The 26,242-nt window shown below is 42.0% G+C and overlaps 1 protein-coding gene across 2 annotated transcripts; it reads left to right on the forward strand.

Annotated features, from left to right (window-relative positions):
• Positions 1 to 3,977: 3,977 nt before the first annotated feature.
• On the forward strand, positions 3,978 to 24,759 carry YBX1 (Y-box binding protein 1). Of its 2 annotated transcripts, XM_045064335.1 has the most exons (8): positions 3,978 to 4,295; positions 4,991 to 5,054; positions 15,596 to 15,629; positions 18,371 to 18,460; positions 18,756 to 19,058; positions 19,329 to 19,411; positions 23,345 to 23,610; positions 24,375 to 24,759. In XM_045064335.1, the coding sequence occupies exons 1-7, from the start codon at positions 4,130 to 4,132 to the stop codon at positions 23,577 to 23,579; spliced, it is 975 nt and encodes a 324-aa protein (XP_044920270.1). In that variant the 5' UTR covers positions 3,978 to 4,129; the 3' UTR covers positions 23,580 to 23,610; positions 24,375 to 24,759. The 2 variants fall into 2 exon arrangements, with proteins under 2 accessions (XP_044920270.1, XP_044920271.1); XM_045064336.1 differs by lacking the exon at positions 18,371 to 18,460.
• Positions 24,760 to 26,242: the final 1,483 nt, after the last annotated feature.

Below are 26,242 nucleotides of genomic sequence, written 5' to 3' on the forward strand. Positions count from 1 at the left end.
CTTCGGCTCAGGTCACTATCTCGGGGTCCTGGGATCGAGCCCCGTGTTGGGCTCTCTGCCTACTTGTGATCTCTCTCTCTGTGTCAAATAAATAAATAAAATCTTTTCAAAAAGTGCCATTTCAGTGTTTTGAGGTACAAGGAGCTGCTGAAATATATAAGGGTTCTACACAATATAGATATCTGCAACTCTCTCTAGCTAAGTAAACAGGGTTGAGGGACAAAGTGAAGAAAAAACTGACCTCGTGGAGGGGAGATCTTTAACTAGACAAGGTGGAACTATAGAGAGAGAGTAGGGAGGATGAGCAGCTCAGATCCTGGACTGACATTCTTATGATGGGCCATTCAGTTGAATTCAGTTACACTTGGCACCTGCATTCTCGGCCAGTCTCTGTCCTGGGCACAGGAGCTGCAAGATGAGTAGGATTGGGTTTGTGACGGGAGATGGGTGCATTTCAGTTCAGCATGGTATTAGAATGTGAGCGCTTATGATGGCAGAAAATTCGGTTGTGTTGTTTTGTTTTCTGTTTTGCTTTGTTGCTATGTCCCCCAGCACCTAGAAGAGGTAAGTATCTAGTACCTAGTACATGTTCAAGAAATAATTGTTGCATGAATGGTATGTATAATGAATGGTATGCTGGGGTGGGGGGAAGGGTAGCATGAAAGGAAGAGGTAATATTTGAGTTAAGTATTGACAGATTGGGGGCTTTCTAGGAAAAGGAACTCTGCTCTTGGGCCAGAGTCTGTTAGAGATGGATGACAAGGTGAACATTAGTTTGCAAAGGAGATGCATGGAATGAACCTTGCCTTTCAAATCACTTAAGGGTAGCCCTGGAGTTGTCTAAACTGTGCTCACCACACTGGGCAGGGTGGCAGGGGCTAGCAAAATGAGGGGAGAGCTGCCACCTTGGCACAGGGGTTGAATTTTGACAACTACTTATCTAGTGCTTCCGTGCCATCTCTGCAGCAGTATGGAGGCGGCTACAAGGAAACTAGTTTCTTAAATAACTCATCTTTATGCTCAGTGAGCATGAAGAGAGAGCTTAATGAAATAATCGGGTAAGTAAGTAATGATACTTTAAAGTAACATTTTAAAGATTTTTATTTATTTTATTTGACAGCTCACAAGTAGGCAGAGAGGCAGTTGGGGGCGGGGGGCCGGGGCTGGAGGCAAGCTCCCTGCCGAGCAGAGAGTGGGGCTCAAACCTAGGATCCTGAGATCATGACCTGAGCAGAAGGCAGAGGCTTAACCCTCTGAACAACCTCTTAAGGGGCTCCTTAAGTAACATTTTAAAGACAAATGTTACAGAATTGTTATTTCTGTTTGGGAAGCCATCCCCTCAAAGCAGTTACATAGGGAAGATTGCTTATTTACTCACAGAGACGCTGCTCCCACTGTTCTACATTTCTTTGTAACTCCACCTTGGGAAAAATGCCTCAAACCCATAGGGCACACTTTTAAATGTCTCCAGTGTTGGCAGACCTGCCTTTTGAGGAAACATTTTCTTTTCAACAGTCAAAAGTTACCTGGAGCTGGAACACATGAATAGCAGTTCTAGAATCCGCCTATTCTGTCCATACACATTATTGCTGCAAGCCTTTTTCACTGGGTGTTACTGACGCAGTTGCCCAGACCACCTCTCTGGTGCCAGTACCTTCTCCTGTCCATTCTCTATACCATGTTATTCACAAAACAAAATTATTAACGTACCATGTGTCGGGTGCCAGTCCAGATGCTTCAGGAACTCAGTCTGAGGAGAGGACGATTTAAGTAATGGAACACACTGTGTTAGGATAGGAGGGTCTCCTAACACAGTAACATCTGAGGCAAGACCCAAAGGATGAAAAGTTAAGCAGGAAAAAGAGAAGGGAGAACGGGAGAGTTATATGTAGAGGGAATAGTATGTGATAGCTCAAAGGAAGCAATGACTAAAAGATCACCTGTAAGGTTGATCGAGGAATGTGAAACAAGTGTCAGAGGTTAAGTTTGGAGAAGTCCTACACGGTCCTGTAAACCACAATAAGGAATTTGGACAAACCTAAGGGTTGTAGTATTAAGACTGTCATGATCAGAGAGACGTTTTCAGAACACTCTGGATGTTGTGGTGGAGAACATTAAAGAAAGAGAGAGTGACTAGGAGGCCACAGCAGTGCTCTAAAGTGAAGGGTCAGCAAAATATGGTTGGCAGGTCAGATCACACACCCTGTATTTCAGTGGCTCATAAGCTAGGAATAGAATGTTTTTCTATATGTTTAAATAGTTGAAATAAAAGAGTATTTTGTGATATGTAAAAGTATGAAATTCTAATTTTAGTGTCCACAAATAAAGTTTGTTTGGAACACGGGTGCACTTGTTTATTGATTGTCTGGCTGCCTTCAGTCTCTGAGATTGAGCAGTTGAGACACAATCATTTGGCCTGCAAAGCTTAAAATATTTGCTATCTGGCCCTTAGAGAAAAAGTTTGCCTACTCCTGCTGTAAGGAATAGATGATTGCTTATACCAGTGTCATGGCAGTAGGAATGACAGAAGTTGGTTTGGTATTTAGAGATTTTTAGGACTGATTCAGGGGAGCCTTTAGGAGGTGGAATGGACAGCGTAGATGATACTGCACTGGCCTACTGTCTCCCAACTTCGATTTTGTCCCTCTACAACCCCTTCTCCACTCTAGCCATTATTAAAAAAAAAAAAAAAAAATCTTGCCACTCCCTACTTCCAGTTCGAAAATTACCCTTCTCACGGTTGCCCTTAGGATAATTTCAAATAAAATGTTCCTAATATGAACCTGCCTACCTCTATAACCGGAGATCTTCATTCTAGTCTTAACTACTTTACTTCTATTAGCGCTCTGTCTTCTTGCCTTTAGGCTTTTGCATAAACCTAGTGCCTGGAGTCAGCAGCACTCCACCTTCTTCCCACCTCCACTCCCCAAATGCTTTGTGCTTTTGCAAAGCTGGAGTGTTTGGAGTTTGGGGTATTTAAATTTCTGCCTTCATCCCTAGACTGAATTTAGGCAGAAACTGAGTCTCGAACTAGTGCATCCCAGTCGACAGCAGACACTTACTGAAGAACGAATGAAAGTGAAGGACTTGGGGTACATCAGGTGGCAGCCTCAGTTATAAATCGTTTGTGAGATCAGGATTGTAACCCCTATTTCACATGGCTGTTGTACGGATAAAGCGCAAGGAAAATGCCCAGCTTGCTCAATAAACGTGAACTGAAATTAAATCTGATTTGTGGCCAGAGAAAGACGTGGATACTTAACAAGACGGTTCTATGCCTGGTAAGAAGGTTCAGAAAGCAGGTCCCGGTGGCGTACACCACCGCCCTCCCCTAAATATGCTGATCAGGGGCGGTCTGACGGACGGCGTGGTCCCTCCAAGGTGACTGCTCCGCCGCCAAAACGGACGCTCTTTGAATGCATACGTTTAAGTCAGTTCTAGACACCCTCGCTGTACGGAGAGTACATGACCATTGTAGAAAATACGGTTCTATCTGCAGTGACGGTCTGAGGTCACAAGGACCACGTTTAAAGCAGAGGGAGAGAGGAAGGCCTTCCCTCGACACGAGGCTAGGTGTCGTCCGGTTCCCTTCCAAGCCCCGGGGTCAGACCAGGTAATCCGGTCAGGCGTTTGACGGTCCCCTTCCTTCGGCCAGGATCTAACCCTGGACTGGGGGCCCTCCCGCCCGCGTTGCAGCCTCGTGAAAGTCACGTTCACTCTGCCCGTCCTCTCGGGTACTCTATGGTTCTCGTGGTGACTCTACTCTAATTCTAGTTCCGGTCTCTATGGCGGCGGCGGAGGCAGGAACGGTTGTAGGTCGGCCGAATTAGCCGCCTAAGAGCCAATGAGAGTGGAGGAGTGATAAAGTATTAGCCAATAGGGTCCAAGAGTTGGGGTCAGGTGGCGAGATTGACAGCAGTGCTGGCCAGTGAACGATGCTTGGGGCGGGTCAATCGCAGGGCTTATCCCGCCCGTCCCGCCATTCTCGCTAGTTCGATCGGTAGCGGGAGCGGAGAGCGGACCCCAGAGAGCCCTGAGCAGCCCCACCGCCGCCGCCGGCCTAGTTACCATCACACCCCGGGAGGAGCCGTAGCTGCCGCAGCCGGCCCCAGTCACCATCACCGCAACCATGAGCAGCGAGGCCGAGACCCAGCAGCCGCCCGCCGCCCCCCCCGCCGCCCCCGCCCTCAGCGCTGCCGACACCAAGCCCGGCACCACGGGCAGCGGCGCAGGGAGCGGCGGCCCGGGCGGCCTCACATCGGCGGCGCCTGCCGGCGGGGACAAGAAGGTCATCGGTGAGGGCTGGACGGGGACGGGGGTGGGGCCGTAGGGAAGTCCGGCGGCGGAACCGTTACCCGAAGCGTGGCGAGCCGGCGGGCGCGCGGCCGGCGGGGACCGACTCGGCGGCGCGCGGCCGCCCCTCCCCCAACCCCCCCCACCGCCACTCGCGCCCTCGCGGACGCCGGCCCGCCCCGGTCCGCGTGCCCGGCTGGCGCGCGCGCGCGTCGCCTCCCGCGCCCCCTGCGGACCCCGCGCGGTCGCGCGCCCCTCCCCCCGGGCGGCCGCGCGCCGCCGACCGCGTGTACGGCGGGGTCGCTCCCCTCCCCGGCGGCCGCGTGCGCTCGGGCCCGCACGCCGTTGTTCCGTCCTCTCAGCCCGCTCCCTTCCGCGTGTACCCTGAGGGCGCGGCGCGCCGCCTACGCAGGCCCGAGTGGGCCGGGCGCTTCCCCTTCCCTCACGTGCTCTCCGCCCCGCAGCCGCGCCCGCCCGCCGGCTCCGCGCCCCGGGCCTGCCCGCGGGCCTCCCGCCGCTCCGAGCCCACCCACGTGTGCTGTGGGGCCAGCGCGCGGCCTCGGAGGAGAAAGACTGTCAGGTGGTCGCGGGCCTCGGCGGAGCGCGTGCGGGGCCGGGTGCCCAAGCGTGGCGGGTCTAAGAAAGGACGTCTGGTAATCGTGGGGTTTTTGTGTTTTTGTGTTTTTTTTCCCTCCAGCAACGAAGGTTTTGGGAACAGTAAAATGGTTCAATGTAAGAAACGGATATGGTTTCATCAACAGGTGAGATGACCGCCATCGTAGTCTCCGTCCTACCTTTTGCATGCTGTGCTCCGTGGTTAGGCTGTGTGTGGACGAGGAAGGGTGTAAGCATGTGTAGCTTGTTACTTCTTGGCAGTGAGTCTGTTTTCCTCGAAGATTGAAGAGATTAGGAATTTAGACATGGTCTTTGTTTTACAGCTAAATATTAATTTAAAATCCGTTTCAGAGGCTTCTTAGGTGAGGAGCAATTTAAAAGGCAAGTGCAGTGAGTGAGCCAACTCTTAACAGAGCAAATTGAGGAAACTGAGGTCTAGTGTAATTCTCTTAACTATGTTTATTCTTGTCAACCCTTTTATAACTTTATGAAATTGATAGTAAAGAACGTGATGTGAGCACTGATTGGTAGATATAGGTTATTTCTAATGCCTTAACCTTTGGAGGTAACAAGATTTGACAGTGCAAGATTTGTCATCTTGACTGTTAAGTTTATATGGTCTTTGTTTAATGTTTTCAGTGTGTGTTGTCTTGAATGCTTTGGATAAATTTCACTTTAGGACTACAGTAGTTTCTGTTATGTTCCTGTAGTAGCATCTGAAAAAAACAGCCTCTTTTCCTTTCTCAGTTTTTATTTCTCATACTCTTGGGGCTCCATCTTTAGGATTAATCTTCAGACTCGTTTGTAGCAATAGTGACGGTAATGTGCAGTTTTACATACTGTACTCTTCATGGTCTCCCTTGTGAGCCGGGCATCATTTTCAAGATGGCTGCCAAGCAAGGCTACTAGTGCAGTTGCATATGGATGTAGAGCATCGTGTGTGCTCATAGCATATTAGCCTTACAGGTAGGATAGTGTCATCTCAGCATTTTATTACATCCTTAATCTAGAAGGCATTAAACAACCAGGTGTTTTAAAGAAGATCTAAGAGTAAGAAATAATACTGCATGCGTGTGAAATGGACGCTACTGCAAGAAACCCAAGTGGGCAAGATCAAGCTTAAAGATAGACCTAATTGGCTGGTGAAAAACCTTTCATTACTCAACCCTAAAGTATTGTCGAAATGTTCAAAGCAGAAGAGATTTTAAGCGTTTGATGGCATGTTTTCCAAAGTTGCAGTTGTGAGGAAACAGTTATGTTTCTTCCAAAATCTTTGGGAATTTCTACTCTTAACACTGCTTTTGTGACAGGCCAAGGCTACATTTTTCATCAGTTTTTTAGTAATGGGTTACTAGTGATGAAGGAAGGGAATGCATGGCTCCTTATATTTGACTACTACTTAGTTGATCTCTCAATGTTAGGATTTCAGTTTGTATTTCCCCTCTTACTCTGACTCTTCTTACCGTGCTAACCCTTAAACCAATAGTTTCCAAATTAAAGTGGGCTTATTGTTCGTGGAGTTTGTTAAAAAATACAAATTCCTCAGTTCTTTCTTTCCAGCCTGGATTCTTTGGGTCTGGGGTACATTTTTAACAAGAATTCCAGGTGATTATGTTTGGTGGGCCATCCTTGAAACACTGCCATAAACCCTTTACCTAATGTAATGCTCATGTACACATTAGAAGGGACTGTAATTTGCAGCCTTTTCCGTGGTTAGATTGTAGTTTGTGTGTGCTTTAGATGTTGTACCATGTGCCTTATGTTTTCCTGCATTTTTTTGTTAAAGAGACAGAGGTTATGATTTCTGAAATGAACAGTTGATAATCCAATATAAAACATGTACTCTAAATTATTTTATGAGATGCCACTCCTTGAATATCTCCTTTCCAACTTGGAATCAATCCTGTTGGTGGTCCTTCAGGGCACATTAAATATAGATAGACTTTTGATCATCCTTTGGACTGTCCTAACCTCAGCTATTTTGTCAAGTTAACTGGTTTAAATGTGCTTTGTGTTTCTAAATTGGTTATTGTAGTGATTCTAAGACTTTAGAGTCACTGTAAAATGTGACAGCAATTAAGTCTAGTAGAGGTTTGCCTTGATTAAGGGAAAATACAGGTCTTAAAAAACTATAGTTTGGTACCAGTTTCCAGGTTGGTTAGGTATGTAGGGACTTGACTTGGCTCTTGGTCGGGTTTTGGGAGGAAGCAGAAACATGCTGTAAGAATTCTGAAAAATTTATGGTTAGTCCTTAAGTATGCTGTGTCTTGGAAACAGTGGTTGGATTACGTGATTAGAGGCATTTATTAACCTCCTGTCCCCATTTCATATTATGAAAAGCTTCACTCAAAACTGTTGAAGGTGGGACGCCTGGGTGGCTCAGTTGGTTAAGCAGCTGCCTTCGGCTCAGGTCATGATCCCAGCGTCCTGGGATCGAGTCCCACATCGGGCTCCTTGCTCAGCAGGGAGCCTGCTTCTCCCTCTGCCTGCCATTCTGTCTGCCTGTGCTTGCTCTCTCCCCCTCTCTCTCTCTGATAAATAAATAAAATTAAAAAAAAAAAAAAAACTGTTGAAGGTGTCATTAGATAGATGCTGCAGGGGTCAGTGGTTTCAGGGTTTGGTTCTCTGCTTTTTAAATCTGGAAACCCAATTTTGTCTTTTGCTTCCTGTTGTTGAGGATTAATCCATGCTCATGAAATTTGAAAAGTTGACATGAATCAGTAACAGTTTTAAAAGTTTTTCATTGGGATGTGCGTCTTTCATAGTGACCACAATAGGAATACTTCTCTGTTCTCCAAAGTACTTAAAAATGCTTAATCAATCATTCCAGAGTTTGGGGGTGGGCAAGGAATTCGGAACAGAGAGAATCCAGTAGGTAAGAGGACATAAATTGGTGGCCTACTAGCTGAATCTACCTTAAGATGTTCTGTTTGGATAACACAGTCTCTGGGAAAGAACTGGAATGAGTTGGTGATACTTAAAATTGGGGAGATAATCTCCAAAATAATCAGATTACTATCTTTCTAAGATCTGAGTTTTAGCTTTGGGACCTGAAGTCCCATGTAAATAAGATGGGCTGGCCATGAGTATTATTGACACCTTTAAATGGGGTGTACATTCTCTTTACCACAATATGTCAGGTTTGGTTTTCTCCTGTATTGACTTCCCTTCCTGCCTGGCCTCTGTACATTTGAGTTTATTATTCTAGGAAAAGGTATAATAAACTAAGCCAAGGAAGGGTTTAGCTATCTTCAGGAAAAATACTTAAGTCATGGCTGTTAGGTTTAGTCTCTCTTTTGGGGATTCCCTGTGTATACGACTGATGAAGGTGACTTCCTTCACACAGTGGTGACACACAGAAAAGTGGCTACTGTTTTTCAAGCACTTACACCAGACATTACTATAAATGCTTTACATGAACTAAGCCATTTAATCTCAAAATACTTGAGGAGTCAGTATTCTGAGGCACAGAGAAGTTGAGTAACTTGCCTGTGAAGCATGGAAAGTAGTAGGGCTAGGATTTGAACTCTCATTTTCTGCCTTTGGAGTTTGTTCACTAACAGCTATTAACACTGTTCCTGAAAATTGGCCCTGGTTCTCTTCAATTTGGCTGGTGTCCGCAGTTACAGATTATTTCTTAGGTTGGCTATTCTTAGCCATCAAAAGATTATGCCTAAATGAGACCTAGCAGTCACTGGAGCTCCTCTGTGTGCTGGCTTAGTTTCCCAGATTTGAAAAAATTTGCTTTTTTGCACTGCCTGTTATGTGCAGTTAGGTAGTGCTGTAACAGAGTTTAGTGCGGATTGGCTTTACAATTAAAAAGGATTTCCTTAATATAGCTAATACTAGGATGCAGTGGAGGAATTAAAGGAGAGAGCCTTTGACCCTTGTATTACTTGTGAATCTTTAAGGGTTGTTTAAATAAGACTATATGACTGACATGGCCTAAAATATTTACTCCCTGGTTCTTTGTTCTAAAAACTTGTAGACCTGTGGGAGAGTGATTACCAAGTCTCCTGGACTGTTAAAATCAGACTGAATTTGATGACAAATGGTAAGGGTATATCTATATCATAGAAGGTGTGGGTAATTTGTAACATAATTGACTACATGCTGTGGCACTAGGGAAGACTTGGTGGGTGCTGTTAAGGAAGGATGGGTGGGTGGAAGCATAAAAAAAATGATACTTAAGTAGTCCCCAAATCATGGTGTATCGTTTTGGGTAGGGGGTGTTTTTGTTTTAATCTCAGAGCTGAGGCTCTTCAGAAGGTGACTTCTATATAAGGCACTTCAGGATTGATTTGTGTGCTGGTTGTGTTAACTACTGATTTTAAGCTGGCCAGAAGTCATCCTTATTCACCAAGTTACTGATAGATAAAAGCTTTTCCATCTTGAAATCTAGAGTAGAGAATGAGCTTACTTCTGTTTACCAAGTATTGGGACTGTTGTTGCTGGATTTTCCACCCTTCAGTCTTAGCCCTTGGAAACATTTACAATCCAGCTCACTGAGGCAAAATGATACAAAATAGTGGGCCTGCTGGCCCATAAGAAGTGTTTAATAGAAAACCAATAAAAAGAGAGGTAGGATTTATTATCTTATGGCCATCTGCAGAAGTTGGAAATTGGTGTCCAGATGCTTTGGGTTACGGAGCATATATGGATGCTAAATCCTAGAGGTTTTTATGACTTAGAGTTAATAATTTGTGCACTTGGGCAATTTAAGCTGTTGAAAGGGCTTGGTGTGGTATTCTGCAACAAGATAATAGGATAAAAGTATTTAGTTATGGGTAGATGAGCTTATATGTTAGGTTTCATTTAACACAATGCTGTGGTTTCACAAAAGATTTCCTAAAATTCTAGGACATTTTGAGACCCTTTTTAATCTGTATAAATTTAGTAGTGTAACAGTTTAGTGCTGGCTGCATGTTTTTACCTTCATTGTGCTACATTGGGAGCTTTTAAGAGACTTCTATTTGTAAATCCCAGCAGAATTTCTTTTTTCTTTAGCATTTTCCAAACTTAAAATAGTAACCCCTTTTTTTCTTCAGCCTCTCGCTATCTGTGATTCCCTTTTCCTTGAAGTCCATACTGTGGCCTCATTTGCTGAATAAGGACAATATTACTAGTCAGGTGAGAAAACCTGAGAGGAAGAGTGTTTATGAAAAATTTTCAGTGCAAATAATGCACTTAACAACAAGAAGAGGAGTAGTAGAATCCAGCAAAAAGCGTACACCTGAGTGCAGGAGGACTGTGCTGTATGGAGTAACACTTTTGGGATATTGTCGGCCTGTGCTGTCCAGTACAGTAACCATTAGACTTGTAGGAAAATGTGGTTCTTGCATCTGAGAAACAGAATTTTTTTTTTAAACTTGAATTTTAAACTGATACCCAATTTAGTGTTTGTTTTGAGCCACTTTCTTATGAACAGCTTGCGTTTGTGAACCTACTTTTCAGAGGTGTAAAATATAGAGCAGATTATGAAGGCCCAGTATGAAAAAAGAAATGTAAAATACTTCAGTTTTTTATATTGATTTTTATATATGTTTAAGTGGTAAAACTAATTTTACCTGCTTTTACTTTTTTTATTGTGGCTACTGGAAAATAAACATAGATACAGATTTCTGCATGCTGTCCCAAAGTACTGCATTCCTGTGAGTCCTTTCATGAAAGTGAAGTGGCATCAAGTGAACTTTCAGATAACAGGGCAAACCTGTATTGAGCTTGCATTTTTTATTTCTTTCGGACAGCAGTACTAGGCACTGGGCTGCCAGTAAAATAATGTCTCAACTGGCAGCAGTACGGATGGGCTTGGGTTTGATTATAGTATGGTCTTTAGGTAAGTGTTATTTTACCCCATTGTCTGAACAAGGCAACTTGCCCCAAATCAGAGAGCCAGGATTCGAACCTTGGCTCCAGTGTTTATAGTAAGGAAAGCTGGACCACACTGCTCTATATGTACACTGCCTGCTCTTCTTCCCTTTTCCTCCTCTCTGATCAGTAAGACTTAACATACTATGATATGGAAAACAGTATTGGGTAATTCAGCTGCTGCGTTGGATCAAAGGTGGTGGCCTTCTAGGTTGAAATACTTGAAGATAGGCCATGTGTTAACTTTTATTACTGGTGCTTAGCACAGTGCCTAGTTAGTTAGCTGCTTTTTTTCTGCCTTTTTTTTTTTTTTTTTTAAGATTTTATTTATTTATTTATTTGACAGAGATCACAAGTAGGCAGAGAGGCAGGCAGAGAGAGTGAGAGGGAAGCAGGCTCCCTGCTGAGCAGAGATCCCGATGAGGTCATGATCCCAGGACCCTGAGATCATGACCTGAGCCAAAGGCAGCGGCTTAACCCACTGAGCCATTCAGGTGCCCCAGTTAGTTAGCTGCTTTTTAAGATTTATTTGTTTTTGGAGGGGAGGGGGACAGGGAGAAGGGAGAGAGAATCCTAAGCAGACTTCTTGCTAAGCACAGAGCCCAACAGGGGACTGCATCTCATGACCCTGAGATCACAACCTAAGCCAGAACCAGGAATTGGACACATAACCAACCGACTGTGCCACCCCAGACACCCCTAGTGAGCTAGCTGATTACTGTACTGGTCTGCCCTGTCCATAATTTTCCACCCTCAGCAAAGTAAGGTAAAGTTAGAAGGATGTCTCTTGGTTCTCAGCATATACCACAGAAGATAGGAATGCCTGCCTGCCTTTTAAAGATTTTATTTATTTATTTGACAGAGATCACAAGTAGGCAGAGAGAAAGAGGAGGAAACAGGCTCCCCACTGAGCAGAGAGCCTGATGTGGGGCTCAATCCCAGGACCCTGAGATCATGACCTGAGCCAAAGGCCGAGGCTTAACCCACTTAGCCACCCAGGCGTCTCTCTTCTTATTACATTAATAATGGCTGGTGTTGGTTGTATTTAAAGGTTTTTTTGTTTGTTTGTTTTGTTTTTTCTTTTAAAGATTTTGTTTGAGAGACTACACAGAGGGAAGGGAGAAGCAGACTCCCCAGTGGGCAGAAAGCCCCACATGGGACTCAATCTTAGGACCCTGGGATAATGACCTAAGGTGAAGACAGATATTTAACCAACTTAGCCACTCTATGCCCTGGTCAGCTTATTTTAATTACTGCTTTTTCCTCTTCTGTGAGATTTCTAGTAGCCGCGAGCATGTATCTTGCTCCAGTATCACTACAGTACACCACAAACTACCACTCAGCGACTGTTTTTATATGGCTTATGAGCCCAAAGTGGTGGTTACATTTGGGGGAGGAGATACATAGCAGAACCTTGGTCTAACGGAATAGCAGGTGAGAATGTAGAGGTGCTTGTTATTTATTGTTATCCTCTAAAAAATAGACCATCATGCTGTAAGCTGCCTATGGAGCTAAAAATGTAAAGATTTCCAAACTGGTCCTTTTTGAGTTCTTAACATAGTAAAGATCAGGGTCCGTAGAGTCAAATTTTACCACTGAGCAGATGAACTCACACTTCATTTTCCTAATTTGTAGAATGGGTTAATGATAGTGTCTACCTCAGGAATGTGAGAATTGAATGGTATGTATAGTTAAGACATTTGGAACAATACCTGGAACTTAAGTCCTCAGGAAGGTAAGCTGTTGTATCTAATTTTTCCCATTTTGCAGATGAGATAGCTGTCCAAGGTTGCACAGCTATTAAGAGTGGAATGAGTACTAAAAATTGGGTTTTCTTTTGGTAGTTACCTTGAATTTCTGCATAGTCACTAAAGTTGTAACTAGATAGATCTAATGCATCCGAACTATAGTGTTCTATCTAGGCTAAAACTGCATTTTTCTGAATTGTCAAATTTTCTTCTAAAATCCGTGTATGCTTTGGCCATATATATAGGGTTTATTGTCAGCAGAGTGAGTGAGTGCTGTTGTCTGGCACATAAGAGTGAACCTTTTCTTGGTTTCTACATGTCTTTATACCTGCAAAACAACTTCCTTCAGCTGTCTTTCAGAGGATGCATTGTGTGTCTTGCCTACCTTGTACTGTTTTATTTGTTTTTTTGCTTTTTTTAAGATTTTATTTATTTATTTGACAGAGATCACAAGTAGGCAGAGAGGCAGGTAGAGAGAGAGAGGAGGAAGTAGGCTCCCTGCTGAGCAGAGAGCCTGATGCCGGGCTCCATCCCAGGACCCTGAGATCATGACTTGAGCGGAAGGCAGAGGCTTAACCCACTGAGCCACCCAGGCACTCCCTTGTACTGTTCTTAAGAAGATTGTTCTAGGGGGGCGTGGGTGACTCAGTTGGGCATCTTCCTTGGGCTCAGGTTGTGATCCCAGGGTCCTGGGTTGGAGCCCCACATCAGGCTTCCTGCTTGGCAAGGAGCCTGCTTCTACCTCTCCACCTATTTGTGTTCTCGCACTCTCTCAAATAAATAATAATCTTAAAAAGAAAAAAAGACTGCTCTAATTACTAGATGAGTTGTTCATAAATTTTCTAATTCCTTTTATTACCACCTTGAAGTAAAATCTGTAGATAACTACTTGCCTTTTAAGGTTTTATTTATTTGACAGAGTCAGATCAGAAGCAGGGGAAAGTGGCAGGCAGACGGAAAGGGAGAAGTAGGCTTTCCACTGATGGGGGAGCCTGATGTGGAACTCCATCCCAGGACCCCAGGATCATGACCTTAGCTGAAAGCAGATGCACATCTGACTGAGCCATCCAGGCGCCCATTTTTTAATTGTATAGCGTATTCTAAATGTACATAGCTATTTGCAACTATATCAGAATACATGAATAGTGCTACCACAGAGACCAACTGTTAAATTATGTGTTGGCTACCCAGATAAAAAGTGGCATTATCATTAAATGAAAATTTCTATGGAAGTTGCATTTTTAGTAAATTTAATGTATATTAAAACTGTAAAATACTAGATTCAAAACCCAAGTTATAATAAATGTACTTACATGAAAGTCCACTAGGATACCAAGTAATTCTTTACCTCGTCCTCCAGCAAGCCTGATACCCTTCACCCCAGTTATGGCAAATTGTGCCCGTCTTTGGAACAATTAAATGGCCGATGGTGGTCAACACTGCCCCTGTTGAAAGTTCCTGTTCTAGACTTAGCCTACTTTTCCTACTCACCAGACTCACCTACTTTCCTATCTCCTACTCACCAACCAGGAGAAGATTGCACTTCTCCTTAGGGCCCCAGGGTTTGGAATTCAGTCCCAGTGTTGGAGATGAGAACTTAATAGTGATGGCTATGGAACTTTGTGGGATGCCTGTAGACCTATTTGACAAGCATTGTGGCAACCATTTATTCCGTGGGTTTTCTAGTATTTAACTAGCTTGTAAAGGTCAGTTTTTAATTAGTTGCCTTGAGTAGCTTAAAATTCTGTTCCATAAGTGAAATGTCCTCCTGTTACGATAGTCCAAGCTGTGTGGGTTCTTTGGTGCATTTCTTCCTCCACAGTTCAACAAGGAGCCAACAGTCAGTAAGCCAGTCAGTCTAGTTCATTGCAACCTTTGCTCCTTTTGTCATTAAAGAACTCTTATTGAGCCCATTCTCTTTCTGACCTACTGGACAAAATGAAGAGGGTTTGGGAGGTCAGTAAAGGTCTGAAAAATGGTTTCTCCTGTGGTTTTTGCTTATATAATATAATCTTAATCCTAGTGTCCCAGCTAAAATAAGTTCGTTCTCCCATTTCCCCCTCACTTCCTAAATCCATGTATCCATATGGTTTTCCCCATTTTTACCACAAGAGAGAGATCCTCAAATACATTCTCTCACACATAAGCCCCATAATTTAGGCTTCCATCAGACCTTGTCTGGGCTTCTAGGCTATTCTTTAGAACTAATTGGGCTCCTTTTGTATATGAAATTTCCCTAGTAGCCACTAAATTTTAACATCTGATGATGCTATGCCATATTCATCTACTCAGAGGCCTTTGGTGCCTCCCCTACCTACATATTGTTTAGCCCCTATTCTTTACCCTCCCCCACCCACAGCCATATTCCTCATGCTCCAGCCAGTTTGGACTCCGCTTGCATTGAATTTGTTAGTTGCTGCTTTACCCAGATCCTTGACTTCTTTTCTGTCTACCTCTGGAACGTCTTTCTCATTTTCCAGTAAACTTCTTTAAGACTTAAGGCACATGTTCCCTCCTTTAACACTACTTTTAAAGTCCTAAAGGAGATATTTCAACCATATTTCTTTAGCAGTTTGACCAGATATTTAATGATTGCTGTGAAATGGTGTCTGATACGAAGTGAAGGGGTTGTGTGTGCTTGTAGGAAGTTGTCTCATTCGTCCTCGCCACCTTAGTTCTCCAGTACAGTGCTTGTTGCCACAGGAATGGAGTTAAGAGTGGTGTATGCTAGAAAGTTGTTAATATTTGGTAGGATAATAAGGAGTGATAGTTGCTAGTCGCTTAAACCCTCTTAATAGCCTTAATGGCTTAGTAGGTCACACTTAGACTTTTTTTAATCCTTCTGCAGATAGTGAGGTCACAACTGTTGGCAACTGCTTAGTCTCAAAAAAAAAAAAAAAGAAACAAACAAAAATTAGGTTTCTGCTTTAAATTTTTTGGGGGTTTGTTGGCAGGCAGAAAGTCTCTGGGAAAAGAGGGGGGAATGCACAAAGAACCGTGGTTATTCTTAACCTTTGGCAACATGAAATGTATTTCATTTATGACTTGTTTAACTTGGTTCTGTCTTGCAGGAATGACACCAAGGAAGATGTATTTGTACACCAGGTGAGTGCTCGTGTGAATGTTTCCAGTCCTAGTTTTAAGAGTTGTGAGAAGAGAGAAAGGGGTGGATATTCTCTCAACTACTGTTCCTTGCAAAAAGGTTATTATATCCAACCACCAAACAATTTAGCTCCCACAGGAAGAGTGGGAGCATGCTTAGATGTATACGTTGAAACATTATATTGGCTGTTTACTTAATTAAAATAGGTGTTTCAGATGGGTATTTTGTTAATAGCTGTAGCTTTTTTAAATGAGGAAAGGTGCTCAACTCAGACTAAATTTTTGAAACCCAATTTCAAAGGAAGAAAAAAATCTCTCCATTAACCTAAACTTGAACTGATTTTGCTATAAATACACAGAAACTTTGGTGGGGTTGTTTTCAAACACTGTCACGTTTTAACCTCTGTCATAAGGACAAATCACAGTGATCATGGGGAAAATAGGACTAAACTGCAAAACCTGTCAATTTGGAATGAACACTATAACACCAACAAAGTTAGCCTAGGTCCTTCTGTTTATTCTAAAGCACTTTGGATGGCAATTGTCTTTGAGAATTTTGGTTGGCTTGGAAAATTGTGACAAAGTTGGTAATTATGTATTAAAATTATTTACATTGGCTTTGGTGTTTTAAGAGAAAAAACTAATGGGATTAGGTGCCATATGCTGAACTTTCACAAGTACATTTAAGAAAAATATTTTGGAAAGTGATCATTAAGCATTACTTTTATTAAAGTAAGCCACTGCCAAGTAAACACTAATATCTCAAACTTCAGTATCTCATGGGCTCCTCACAGGTGTACACCGGTAGGAAGAACACAGCTGTGTATGTGTGCACTGCAGTTTTTTCGCCAAGACTGTTGAAATATTGTTACTGTGTATTGAAAATCAATCCTAAGAACTTTTTAACCACTTTTTTTACTTTCTATTCAGACACCAAAAGATACAGTTTTCACACTCACACTGTTTCTCAGGCAGGTGTGAGCTTGGATTGGCAGCATGTTTTTTTTAGGAAGGGCTATCTGAAGTTGGTGCTTTGTTGCTTTCTGAGGTACAGCATTCAGTGGCAATCAAGGGAGCCAGATCAATTTCTAGTATGTCCAAAACCTTATCGAAAATCTCAGGGTCAACTATGTAGTTTTGGAAACATTTTAATTGTAAACATATGGGCACCTGGCTGGCTCAGTAGGAAGAGTGTGAGACCCCTGATCTCGGGGTCATGGATTTAAGCCCCATATTGGGTATATAGATTACTTTTTTTTTTAAATGAACTTTAAAAAAAAAAAAAGGACTGCTTGGTGTTACTTTTAAAACAAATGATTTATAAAATTGAATGCCAACTCCTTTGTGTTCCTTACTTCTGCATATTCAAAGGAATATGCACATTTAGGAACAAGAGACAGCAAGGCTGGTCAGTCTTGTTACTTGTCAGCAGCACAAAAGGGTTTGGGGAGATTGGGGGTGTTCTGGAGTTGCTGACCAAAGTAAGCTTTGCAATTGTAATTATCCATACTTCTGCTATCCCCTATGACTGCAGGTAATTGAGAGTTGGCTATATATGGAAGGTATGAAAACTTCGTGACAGTTTAGATGACAGATGAGATCAATTATTTGGCTGAACGCATGTCACCCACTTGGTACTGACCCACAGGTGTCACCAATATGCTTTCCTCTTTATTTTGGAAGTGGTTCAACGTTTAGTTGTTTCTTGGGACTTTGGATGCTCAGGTCTTAGTGTATCAAGGAGACTGCAGTTCTGGGCAACTTAGCTTAATTGGCTTCAGCTTTGTTGGTTGTCCTGCCTCCTATGGAATGGAAATGCATGAGTGATCCTGTAATGAATACCGCTGTGATGTAGTAGAACGAACATGGGATTTGGAGTCCCAAGACCTGGATTTAGAAAAGTCCATACTGTGCCACTTAAGCTGTGTGACCTTGGGCAAGTCACCTAACCTTTAAAAGCCTGTTTATTTGTAAAAACGGAGTAATAATACCTCACATTTGTCAAAATGAGATTGATTAGGTAATGCATGAAGGAACTTTACTGTATTAAACTCAAATGTGAGGGGTTATTCTTCCCTTTTTACTTAGTTGTAGCAGTCTAGAGAACAAGTAACAATGTGAGATTTATTGTATGCTGAGGAGGTAATAACTGACTATATATCCCATGTGGTCAGATAATGTAAAGAGTGGCGCATGGTCAATACATGTGAATTGCATTTCCATTGAAGTATTATCACAGACCAGTTGGAAGGGATTTTGGTTGACATTTGTAATTGAGTTTGATATGGTTAACACAGGGACAAAGTTGGTTTGGTCAACTTTGAAGCATGCAAAACTAAACTCGCCTGTCATCTAAACTGGCCCTGTGTGGGGCTAGCTTCTACTATTAAGTGCAGTCTTTGGGGGATAGATGGATATCCTCATTTTGTATAAAGCTACATATGATGCTTTTGCAAAAGGCATTTAAAAAAAAATACATATTGTTGTGTCTTGAGTGTTAAATTACTTGTTTTAGTTTGGAAATAGTGGTAAAATGCTGGGGCCTTGTAAGATTAGAGCATTTTGGTTGAGGTTGGGGGTAGCATTGGTCCCTGTTTTCCTAAATTTATTGACGGTTTGGTCTTATTTAAAGCTAATTTTAAGTGTATATCCAAGCTAAAATAATATTGACTCTGGTACATTTTTGAATGAAAAAGCACATTATTCTCCCCTGTTAATCTATTTTTGGAATGTGATATTACTAGACTGCCATAAAGAAGAATAACCCCAGGAAGTACCTTCGCAGTGTAGGAGATGGAGAGACTGTGGAGTTTGATGTTGTTGAAGGAGAAAAGGTGAGGATGCTTTTTGTGTAAAGGTTTGACTTCAGTATGGAAATATTTTGGAGATCTCATCCGTTAGGATGGTGGCTCTAATGTGGATGGCTGGGTCAGGTGACCACATGAACACAGGTGCATCAAGCCTAATGTGCTGCAGTTAGAGGGCAATCTCTTCAGAACAGTGAGGAGCTGATGTTTAATCATTTCTATGCACCCCCGGCCACATAGACCCTTTTTTATTTGTTTTGTGTAAATTTTGGTAAGTGTACTTAATTCTGTTGTCACTGTCAATATATGATGGCTTTTGTAGGGTGCGGAGGCAGCAAATGTGACAGGCCCTGGTGGAGTTCCAGTGCAAGGCAGTAAATATGCAGCAGACCGTAACCATTATAGACGCTATCCACGTCGCAGGGGTCCTCCACGCAATTACCAGCAAAATTACCAGAATAGTGAGAGTGGGGAAAAGAACGAGGGATCGGAAAGTGCTCCCGAAGGCCAGGCCCAACAGCGCCGGCCCTACCGCAGGCGACGGTTCCCACCTTACTACATGAGGAGACCCTATGGGCGTCGACCACAGTATTCCAACCCTCCTGTGCAGGGAGAAGTGATGGAAGTAAGTGTTCAGTTTTCACCAAAAAGTAAAAGAAACAGCATGTGATAACTTTACACAAGACTGCATTTTAAGCATTTTCTGGGTGTCTCCCTTATGTTGGAGTAATTAATCTTAATGGGAAGCATTTTTTAAATTTCTAGTAGATTAATTTATAATTATAATTACTAGATGATTGATTTATTTATTTTAAACTCCTGTATGCAGACTTTGGATTTGTCTGATTGGGTTTTTACTCTGTTACTGTTTCAGTCAGCTTGATTGTCTTTTCAGGGTGCTGACAACCAGGGTGCAGGAGAACAAGGTAGACCAGTGAGACAGAATATGTATCGGGGTTATAGACCACGATTCCGCAGGTATGGTTTGTATTAAATTTCTCAAGCATATGTTAGGACTCAGCAGCATCCACCTTCTCCTGCAGTCTTTTGGAGTCATCTTATTTGTTAACACTTAACATTTTCTTTTGTCAGATGCCAAAGAGGTGAACCCGAAGTCAGTTATCTTTGAGAATGTGTTCTTTACTCGCACTGGTTAAAAACAGCTTGTGTAGATGAGGTCTACTTTATATTCAGTTGTGGGTTCCCTCCCCCCCCCTGAAATGAGGTTATGGAATTTCAGTTTTTCTGTCCTTGAACAGGTAAGAGAATAGTTCAACCTGTGTTGTATGTTTAAGACCTACTTCATGGGGAGGGAGAAAGGTAAAGGTAAGCATTGCCTTTAAAGCATTAGTAGTATGTGAACTACACCTTAATCACGAATGAAGACTCCACAGTGTTACCTCTGAGATGGCATACTTTTCCATTAATCACTTATCAGTTTAGGTTTTTTGTGACCCTGAAGTTGCAAAATGAAATCACTCCAATAAAGTACATAGTAACTGGAGAAGAGTTCCATGAGCCAGATGTGTTTAGTGTATAAACACATGATATATTTGAGGCAATCGGTGTACCCAGTCTGTCCCAGTGGGTGGATAGAATGGTGTTAACAGCTGTTTCTTTTAAGGGTCTTTTGTTAAAGCATTGAGTCTCCACATGTGATCCTTAAAACTAATGGGTTGGATAGTTAAGGCAATACAGTAATAATTCTTAACTGATCACTTATGTAACAGCTTTAACTGTACATACCCAAATAAGTTTGAAGAAATTCCTTACTGTAAAATTATTCATAATACAATATAGATTGTATACATTGTGACTCTGTAGGAGAGGTTTCCAGACAGGGGGACACACCCACATACACAGACCCATACCCAGGTTTAAAATACTTCAAGGAAGGTGGAGCACTGACGCTTTAGGAACTAGGAACCCAGCTGAGGTTGCACTACATATCAGTATATGTGCATTGAGAGTTTTGCAGTAGCTAGTGTCCATAATTTATTCTTTTCTTATTTCTAGAGATGTGTGTTGTGTCCTGAGTTTTTATTTCATGAAAATGGCCTGGAGTTCTAGCTCTGCTTCATTAAAATCTCCACCAGGAGATTGTGTTAGCCTTGTGCTTGATGTTGGAGAGCAGTGGGTTTTCCCTGTTGAGTGGGGAAGATTATTTTGATGCTGACTGATAAGCTTTGTTGATCCTGAACTGAACTATTATTCAAACTAGTTTTAAACCTAGACAGAGATACCTTGTTAAAACATTGCAAATAATATAACAGTATCGTTTTTTACAGTGTTCATTGTTTTTAGAATTGGTCTAAAGTGGGCTCTCATGGCAGTCTATACATTACATCCATGGGTACCAATGGCAGAAAGTTTGCCTTTTTGTTACACTATAAAGCTGCTTAAATTTTTTGCCTAGCTTCATTGATGTCTTCTTTAAAAGGTAGCATGTGAGTTTTTGTTGTTGAGTGCTTCAGTTTTGTTGTTTGCCTTTTAAATTAGACATACTGGTCTCATTTGAATGGATAGACAAGTTGGTAGTGTTGATTACAAAGTATAAGGAAGGAGTGGTGTTAAGAAAGTATTTTTGTTTGAGAAATTGGGCATATTCTTAGCCTGGGAAATGGCAGCAGAAGATGGTTTGTAGAAAGCAGCTGCTTAGAATTGCCTGTAGATAGGATAGGATTTTGTCCATAAGTGAGTGGTGGACCCTTTGCTAAGACCTGGGTGTTTTGTGTGTAAGGAGCCAAAGCAAGTGGGCACTGGAGTGCTAGTGGAGTCAGAGACAGAGGTAAGAGGTATGGTGAGTTTTGGACAAAGAATGTGAAGTTATCTCTAGAAGAGAAACGAGGGAAAATCAAATAATAGAGTAATGGTTACAGGGTCCACCCAGCATGCTTGTATTTTGCAGCCATTTTTGAGCAGCAGGCTCAGATTGAGCAGAGTTGAATTAGTCCAGCATTTATTGATCCAAATGTAGATCCTAATTGGTCATAATTAATGGTGGGCTTTATAATTGGGTAGGAAGGGAGAAAAATATTAAGGAAGAATGGGAGATAGAGTAAGTGATAGGAATGCTGGATTATAAATCCTAATGGAAATAAATAATGGGAGAACAAGAAGGAATTAAACTTAGGAGAACAGGAAAAGGAGTGTTTGGAGAGTGAAGTCCTTAAAATTGGGAGAACCCAGATAGGAAACAGCTGGATAGGAGGTAGAGTTTAAATGCCCAGGTTATTTGGGGTTGTCAGAATAACTAAAACAGGAAAAGCATAGTAAATGGAACATAGCCTAACATAAGATTTGAAAAGCTCAGAGTTTTGGAAAGAAATGGGGAAAATTGACTTAGAAGCTAAAGTGATTGGATAAAGCAGCTGCATGTGAAGGCTTCAGGGGAGAGCTGGCAGTTTTGCCAAAGACTGTCTATGAGGTTCCAAAACTAGGGAAAAGGGTCTCAGGAAAAGGGGAGAGGAATTAGTTGGAGCCCATGGTGACCAGTAGGTATAAAACACACACTTACAGGGGCGCCTGAGTGGCTCAGTTGTTAAGCCTCTGCCTTCAGCTCAGGTCATGATCTCAGGGTCCTGGGATCAAGTCCCTCGTTGGGCTCTCTGCTCCTCTCTCTCTCTCTCTCTCTCTGCCTAGTTGTGATCTCTGTCAAATAAATAAATAAAATCTTCTTTTTAAAAAAAAAAAAAACCCCGCTACAATCTTGATGTTTCTGGGGTGCTGTGATTATGGATGGAGGAAAGGCCAAGAAAACCGCTTTCTGACATTTATAGTCACCAGCAAAAGCAATTCTAATCTTTTCCTTGGTGTTAGAAATCTTGATACGATACTTTTTTGGTCCTGATATCTTTAATTTCAGGCTATTAAATATAATATTGCTAGAATGTAAATTTGAACTTTTTTCTAAGTGTACACCTCTGGGTTTTAATATTCACAGTTATGCAACAATTACCACACTTTTTCTAATTACAGACTTTTTCACTCCTTCCCCCCCCACCCCCAGCCAGAAAAATACCCTTGTGTCCATTAACAGTCTCTCATTTCCCTATACCCCAAGCCCCTGGCTGCTACCAGTCTACGTTTTCATGGATAAGTCAGGGTCCACCACATGGATGTGCTGTTTTGTTGAAGATCTTCATTAGTCAGCTAATGGGCACTTGGGAATGCTTGTATATTTTTGTTACTGGTAATCACGAAATGGATACTTTATGGGTATATAGACCTGTGAGTGTAATTGCTGGGTCATATAGTGAGTGACTCTTAACATTTTGAGGAATTGCCAGGCTGTTTTCCAAAAGCTGCTGTACTGTGATTATATTCCCACCAGCAACATATATGAGGCCTCCAATTTCTCCACATCCTTACTGGCGCTGGTGCCTTTCTGATCTTTTGATTGTGGCCATCTTGGGAGGGTGTTAAGTGGCCTCTTTGTTTTGAATTGCATTTCCTTAATGACTGATGGTTGCTGTATGTTTTGATGTATATAGAGCATCTTTTCTTTTTGATATCCTGCTTTTTTTAGCAAGTGCTCATCTATCTGTAAAGGATTATTAGTAGCACTTGGTTCCAAACCTGGCTATCATGGAGCCCCTTTAAAATGACATCATAGTGTCTGGTGTTATACCACTTCCAGTCATTTCATGATGAATTTTGTAATAGGTTATATACTGTAAGTTTGCTAGTCCGTTAAAACCGGTTTTAAATACACATCCTCTAATTTACACTTCAAATCCTTGCACAGACATCCCATCCAGTTTGTAAAATGGGAAGCAAGTTTGTGCTTTTTGGTTTTTTGGTAAACAGGCCAGATGTGATATTTAGTTGACTTGACCCAGTGAGAACACCGGTGGGTGGGTTAAAGAATGAAGGTTTTATCATTGCAACTTTGCACAATGTTCATTCCAGGGGTCCTCCTCGCCAAAGACAACCTAGAGAAGATGGCAACGAGGAAGATAAGGAAAATCAAGGAGATGAGACCCAGGGTCAGCAGCCACCTCAACGTCGGTACCGCCGCAACTTCAATTACCGACGCAGACGCCCAGAAAACCCTAAACCACAAGATGGCAAAGAGACAAAAGCAGCCGATCCACCAGCTGAGAATTCGTCCGCTCCCGAGGCTGAGCAGGGCGGGGCTGAGTAAATGCCGGCTTACCATCTCTACCATCATCCGGGTAAGTAGGCATAGGAGGCCTTTTGGCCTCTGAGCAGTCATGGGTGGTGGTCATTCATGCAAGAGAAAAATCCCGGTTCATCAGGTAAGATGAGCCAGTGTTCTTTAGGATGTCTTTCAGCCATAGTCCTTTTCAAATTACCTAAGTATCCAGTTTGGGTAATGGCAAGTATCAGAGCCATACTTGGCCTATCTAAATCTTGAGTATTAGAGCCTTTATCAACTGTTCTGAATGGAATCTGTGATTCAGTAGTAAGCTGAGTTACGTCTTGCTATATAACTACCCTAAGAAGTATGATGATTATGCTGTGTTTATTTTTAAAAAGAGGTGGGATAGCTTACTAGAATAACCTGCGTGGTGATGAGCAGTATAGTCTCTTTGGGGAAAGTGGCAGGTTTGACATATCAGGTCTAAAGTTAAGGGATTACTTTACATTCAGTTTTTTACTTGTTTCTGAGAAGCATGTAATTGTCTCTGTTTGGCTCTGGAATTGTCATTTCTAGCCAGTGATACTTTTGTTTTTTTCCCTTCTATTATATTCTGGGTGACAAAAGATCATGCAGAACTGACAGTAGCCTTTCTTGTCACAGAGCATTGTTCACCCCTGTTGGATCAGTGTCTTGGGATAAAGAAATAGATTTGTGAATGCCTTCCCTACTTAGCTAATGTAATCTGGAGCAATTTCGTGTATACTAAAAGAACATTGTAGTCAATTGTGCAAGATAATCTTGAATTTAATTTTTTGTTTTGTTTTTGTTTTACAGTTTAGTCATCCAACACGAAGAAATGAAGATGAAATTCCAGCAATAAGAAATGAACAAAAGATTGGAGCTGAAGACCTTAAGTGCTTGCTTTTTGCCCATTGACCAGATAAATAGAACTATCTGCATTATCTATGCAGCATGGGGTTTTTATTATTTTTACCTAAAGACGTCTCTTTTTGGTAATGACAAACGTGTTTTTTAAGAAAAAAAAAAAAAAAGCCTGGTTTTTCTCAATACACCTTTAAAGGTTTTTAAATTGTTTCATATCTGGTCAAGTTGAGATTTTTAAGAACCTCATTTTTAATTTGTAATAAAAGTTTACAACTTGATTTTTTCAAAAAAGTCAACAAACGGCAAGCACCCGTTAATAAAGGTCTTAAATAATTGTCTTTGTGTATATTTTTGTCTTGTCTTAATTTTAGTTTGTTAAGTCCTTAGTTGGCCATAGGACCCTTAGCTTAAACCTAGCTGCAAATAGATGGTACTCACCGGATTAGTTGGAAATTTCCTTAAAATGTGTAATTTTTCAAGTGACATACCTGTTGGCTCGTACTAAACATCAGAAAACATTTACTAGGATGATTTGGCCATTTTCTTTTTTGTAAGTTGTTTTTGCTGAGGGACAGTGGCAAAGGGGAGAGAGCATACATGCTCCAACTGGATTCTGCAAATCACTTATTTCCTTCCTTATGGAAGAGTTACTTCAGCCTGTGGCAGAGCCTGGCTGTACTCTGTAAACAGGCTCACTCCTGTGTGTGGCTGATCCGAGATGGTAACAACAAATGTAATGCCTGTAGGAAGATTTACTAAAGAGTATGGAGGTTGGTGAAAATAATTCTGTGGTCTCAACTCCCTTCTAACCTAAACCTGTTCTGATTATTCTTGTACAGTGTCTCGCTAGATGTTCATTTGGGATCATCCTGACCAGTGTTTTGGGCCCAGAGAGAAAAGGATTTAGAGTGTCACTTCCAGGAGTCCTGCAGTTATGTGTAAGTCCAGGTGGTGGTGCCCCTTTCCAGAACTTGCTCACATTTCAGAACCAAGGTTGTATTGCCCTGGTACCTTTAATTCTAGGGGACTGTTAAATAAGGTGGGAACATACTATTTAAGTAGGCTAGTGTCTTTCAAACTCCTCCTAAACTTGGAGCCTTTTTTTAAGATGCTCCATGCTGACAAGAGTACAATGGAACAAATTTGGATACTGTTGATGGTATGTAAAGTATACTTTTTTATAATTGCATCCCTAGGATATGTATGTATCATGGAAATGACTAAAACAATATTGGTTAGGGGCACCTGGGTGGCTCAGTGGGTTAAAGACTCTGCCTTCAGCTCAGGTCATAACCCCACAGTCCTAGGATCGAGCCCCACATTGGGCTCTCTGCTTAGCAGGAAGCCTGCTTCCTTCTCTCTCTCTCTCTCTCTCTCTCTCTCTCTGCCTGCCTCTCTGCCTGCTTGTGATCTCTATCTGTCAGATGGATAAATAAAATCTTTAAAACAAAAAAAATACTGGTTAAATATCCAATAACAGGTATTCACCACTTTTCAAAATTCTGCATTATACCTTAGCACTTTTCTTTTAAGGGAAGATTTAAATTATTGTTTTTGCTAACCAAAAAATCTGACAATTTCTTTTATGAAAATAGCATTTGTTGTTGGTTTGGCTGCAGTTTTTAATGTATTTGACAGAGATCACAGGCAGGCAGAGAGAGGAGGAAGCAGGCTCCCCGCTGAGAGGGAGCCCGATGCAGACTCGATTCCAGGACCATGACCTGCGCCGAAGGCAGAGGCTTTAACCCACTGAGCCACCCAGGCACCCCAGCATCTGTGCTCTTTAAATTCAAGTTAACATATAGTATGGTATTGGT

The sequence above is a fragment of the Mustela putorius genome, unplaced genomic scaffold (genome assembly GCF_011764305.1).
Source record: "Mustela putorius furo isolate JIRA1106 unplaced genomic scaffold, ASM1176430v1.1 tig00003853_pilon_pilon_pilon, whole genome shotgun sequence".
In the NCBI taxonomy this organism is placed as follows: Eukaryota; Metazoa; Chordata; class Mammalia; order Carnivora; family Mustelidae; genus Mustela; species Mustela putorius.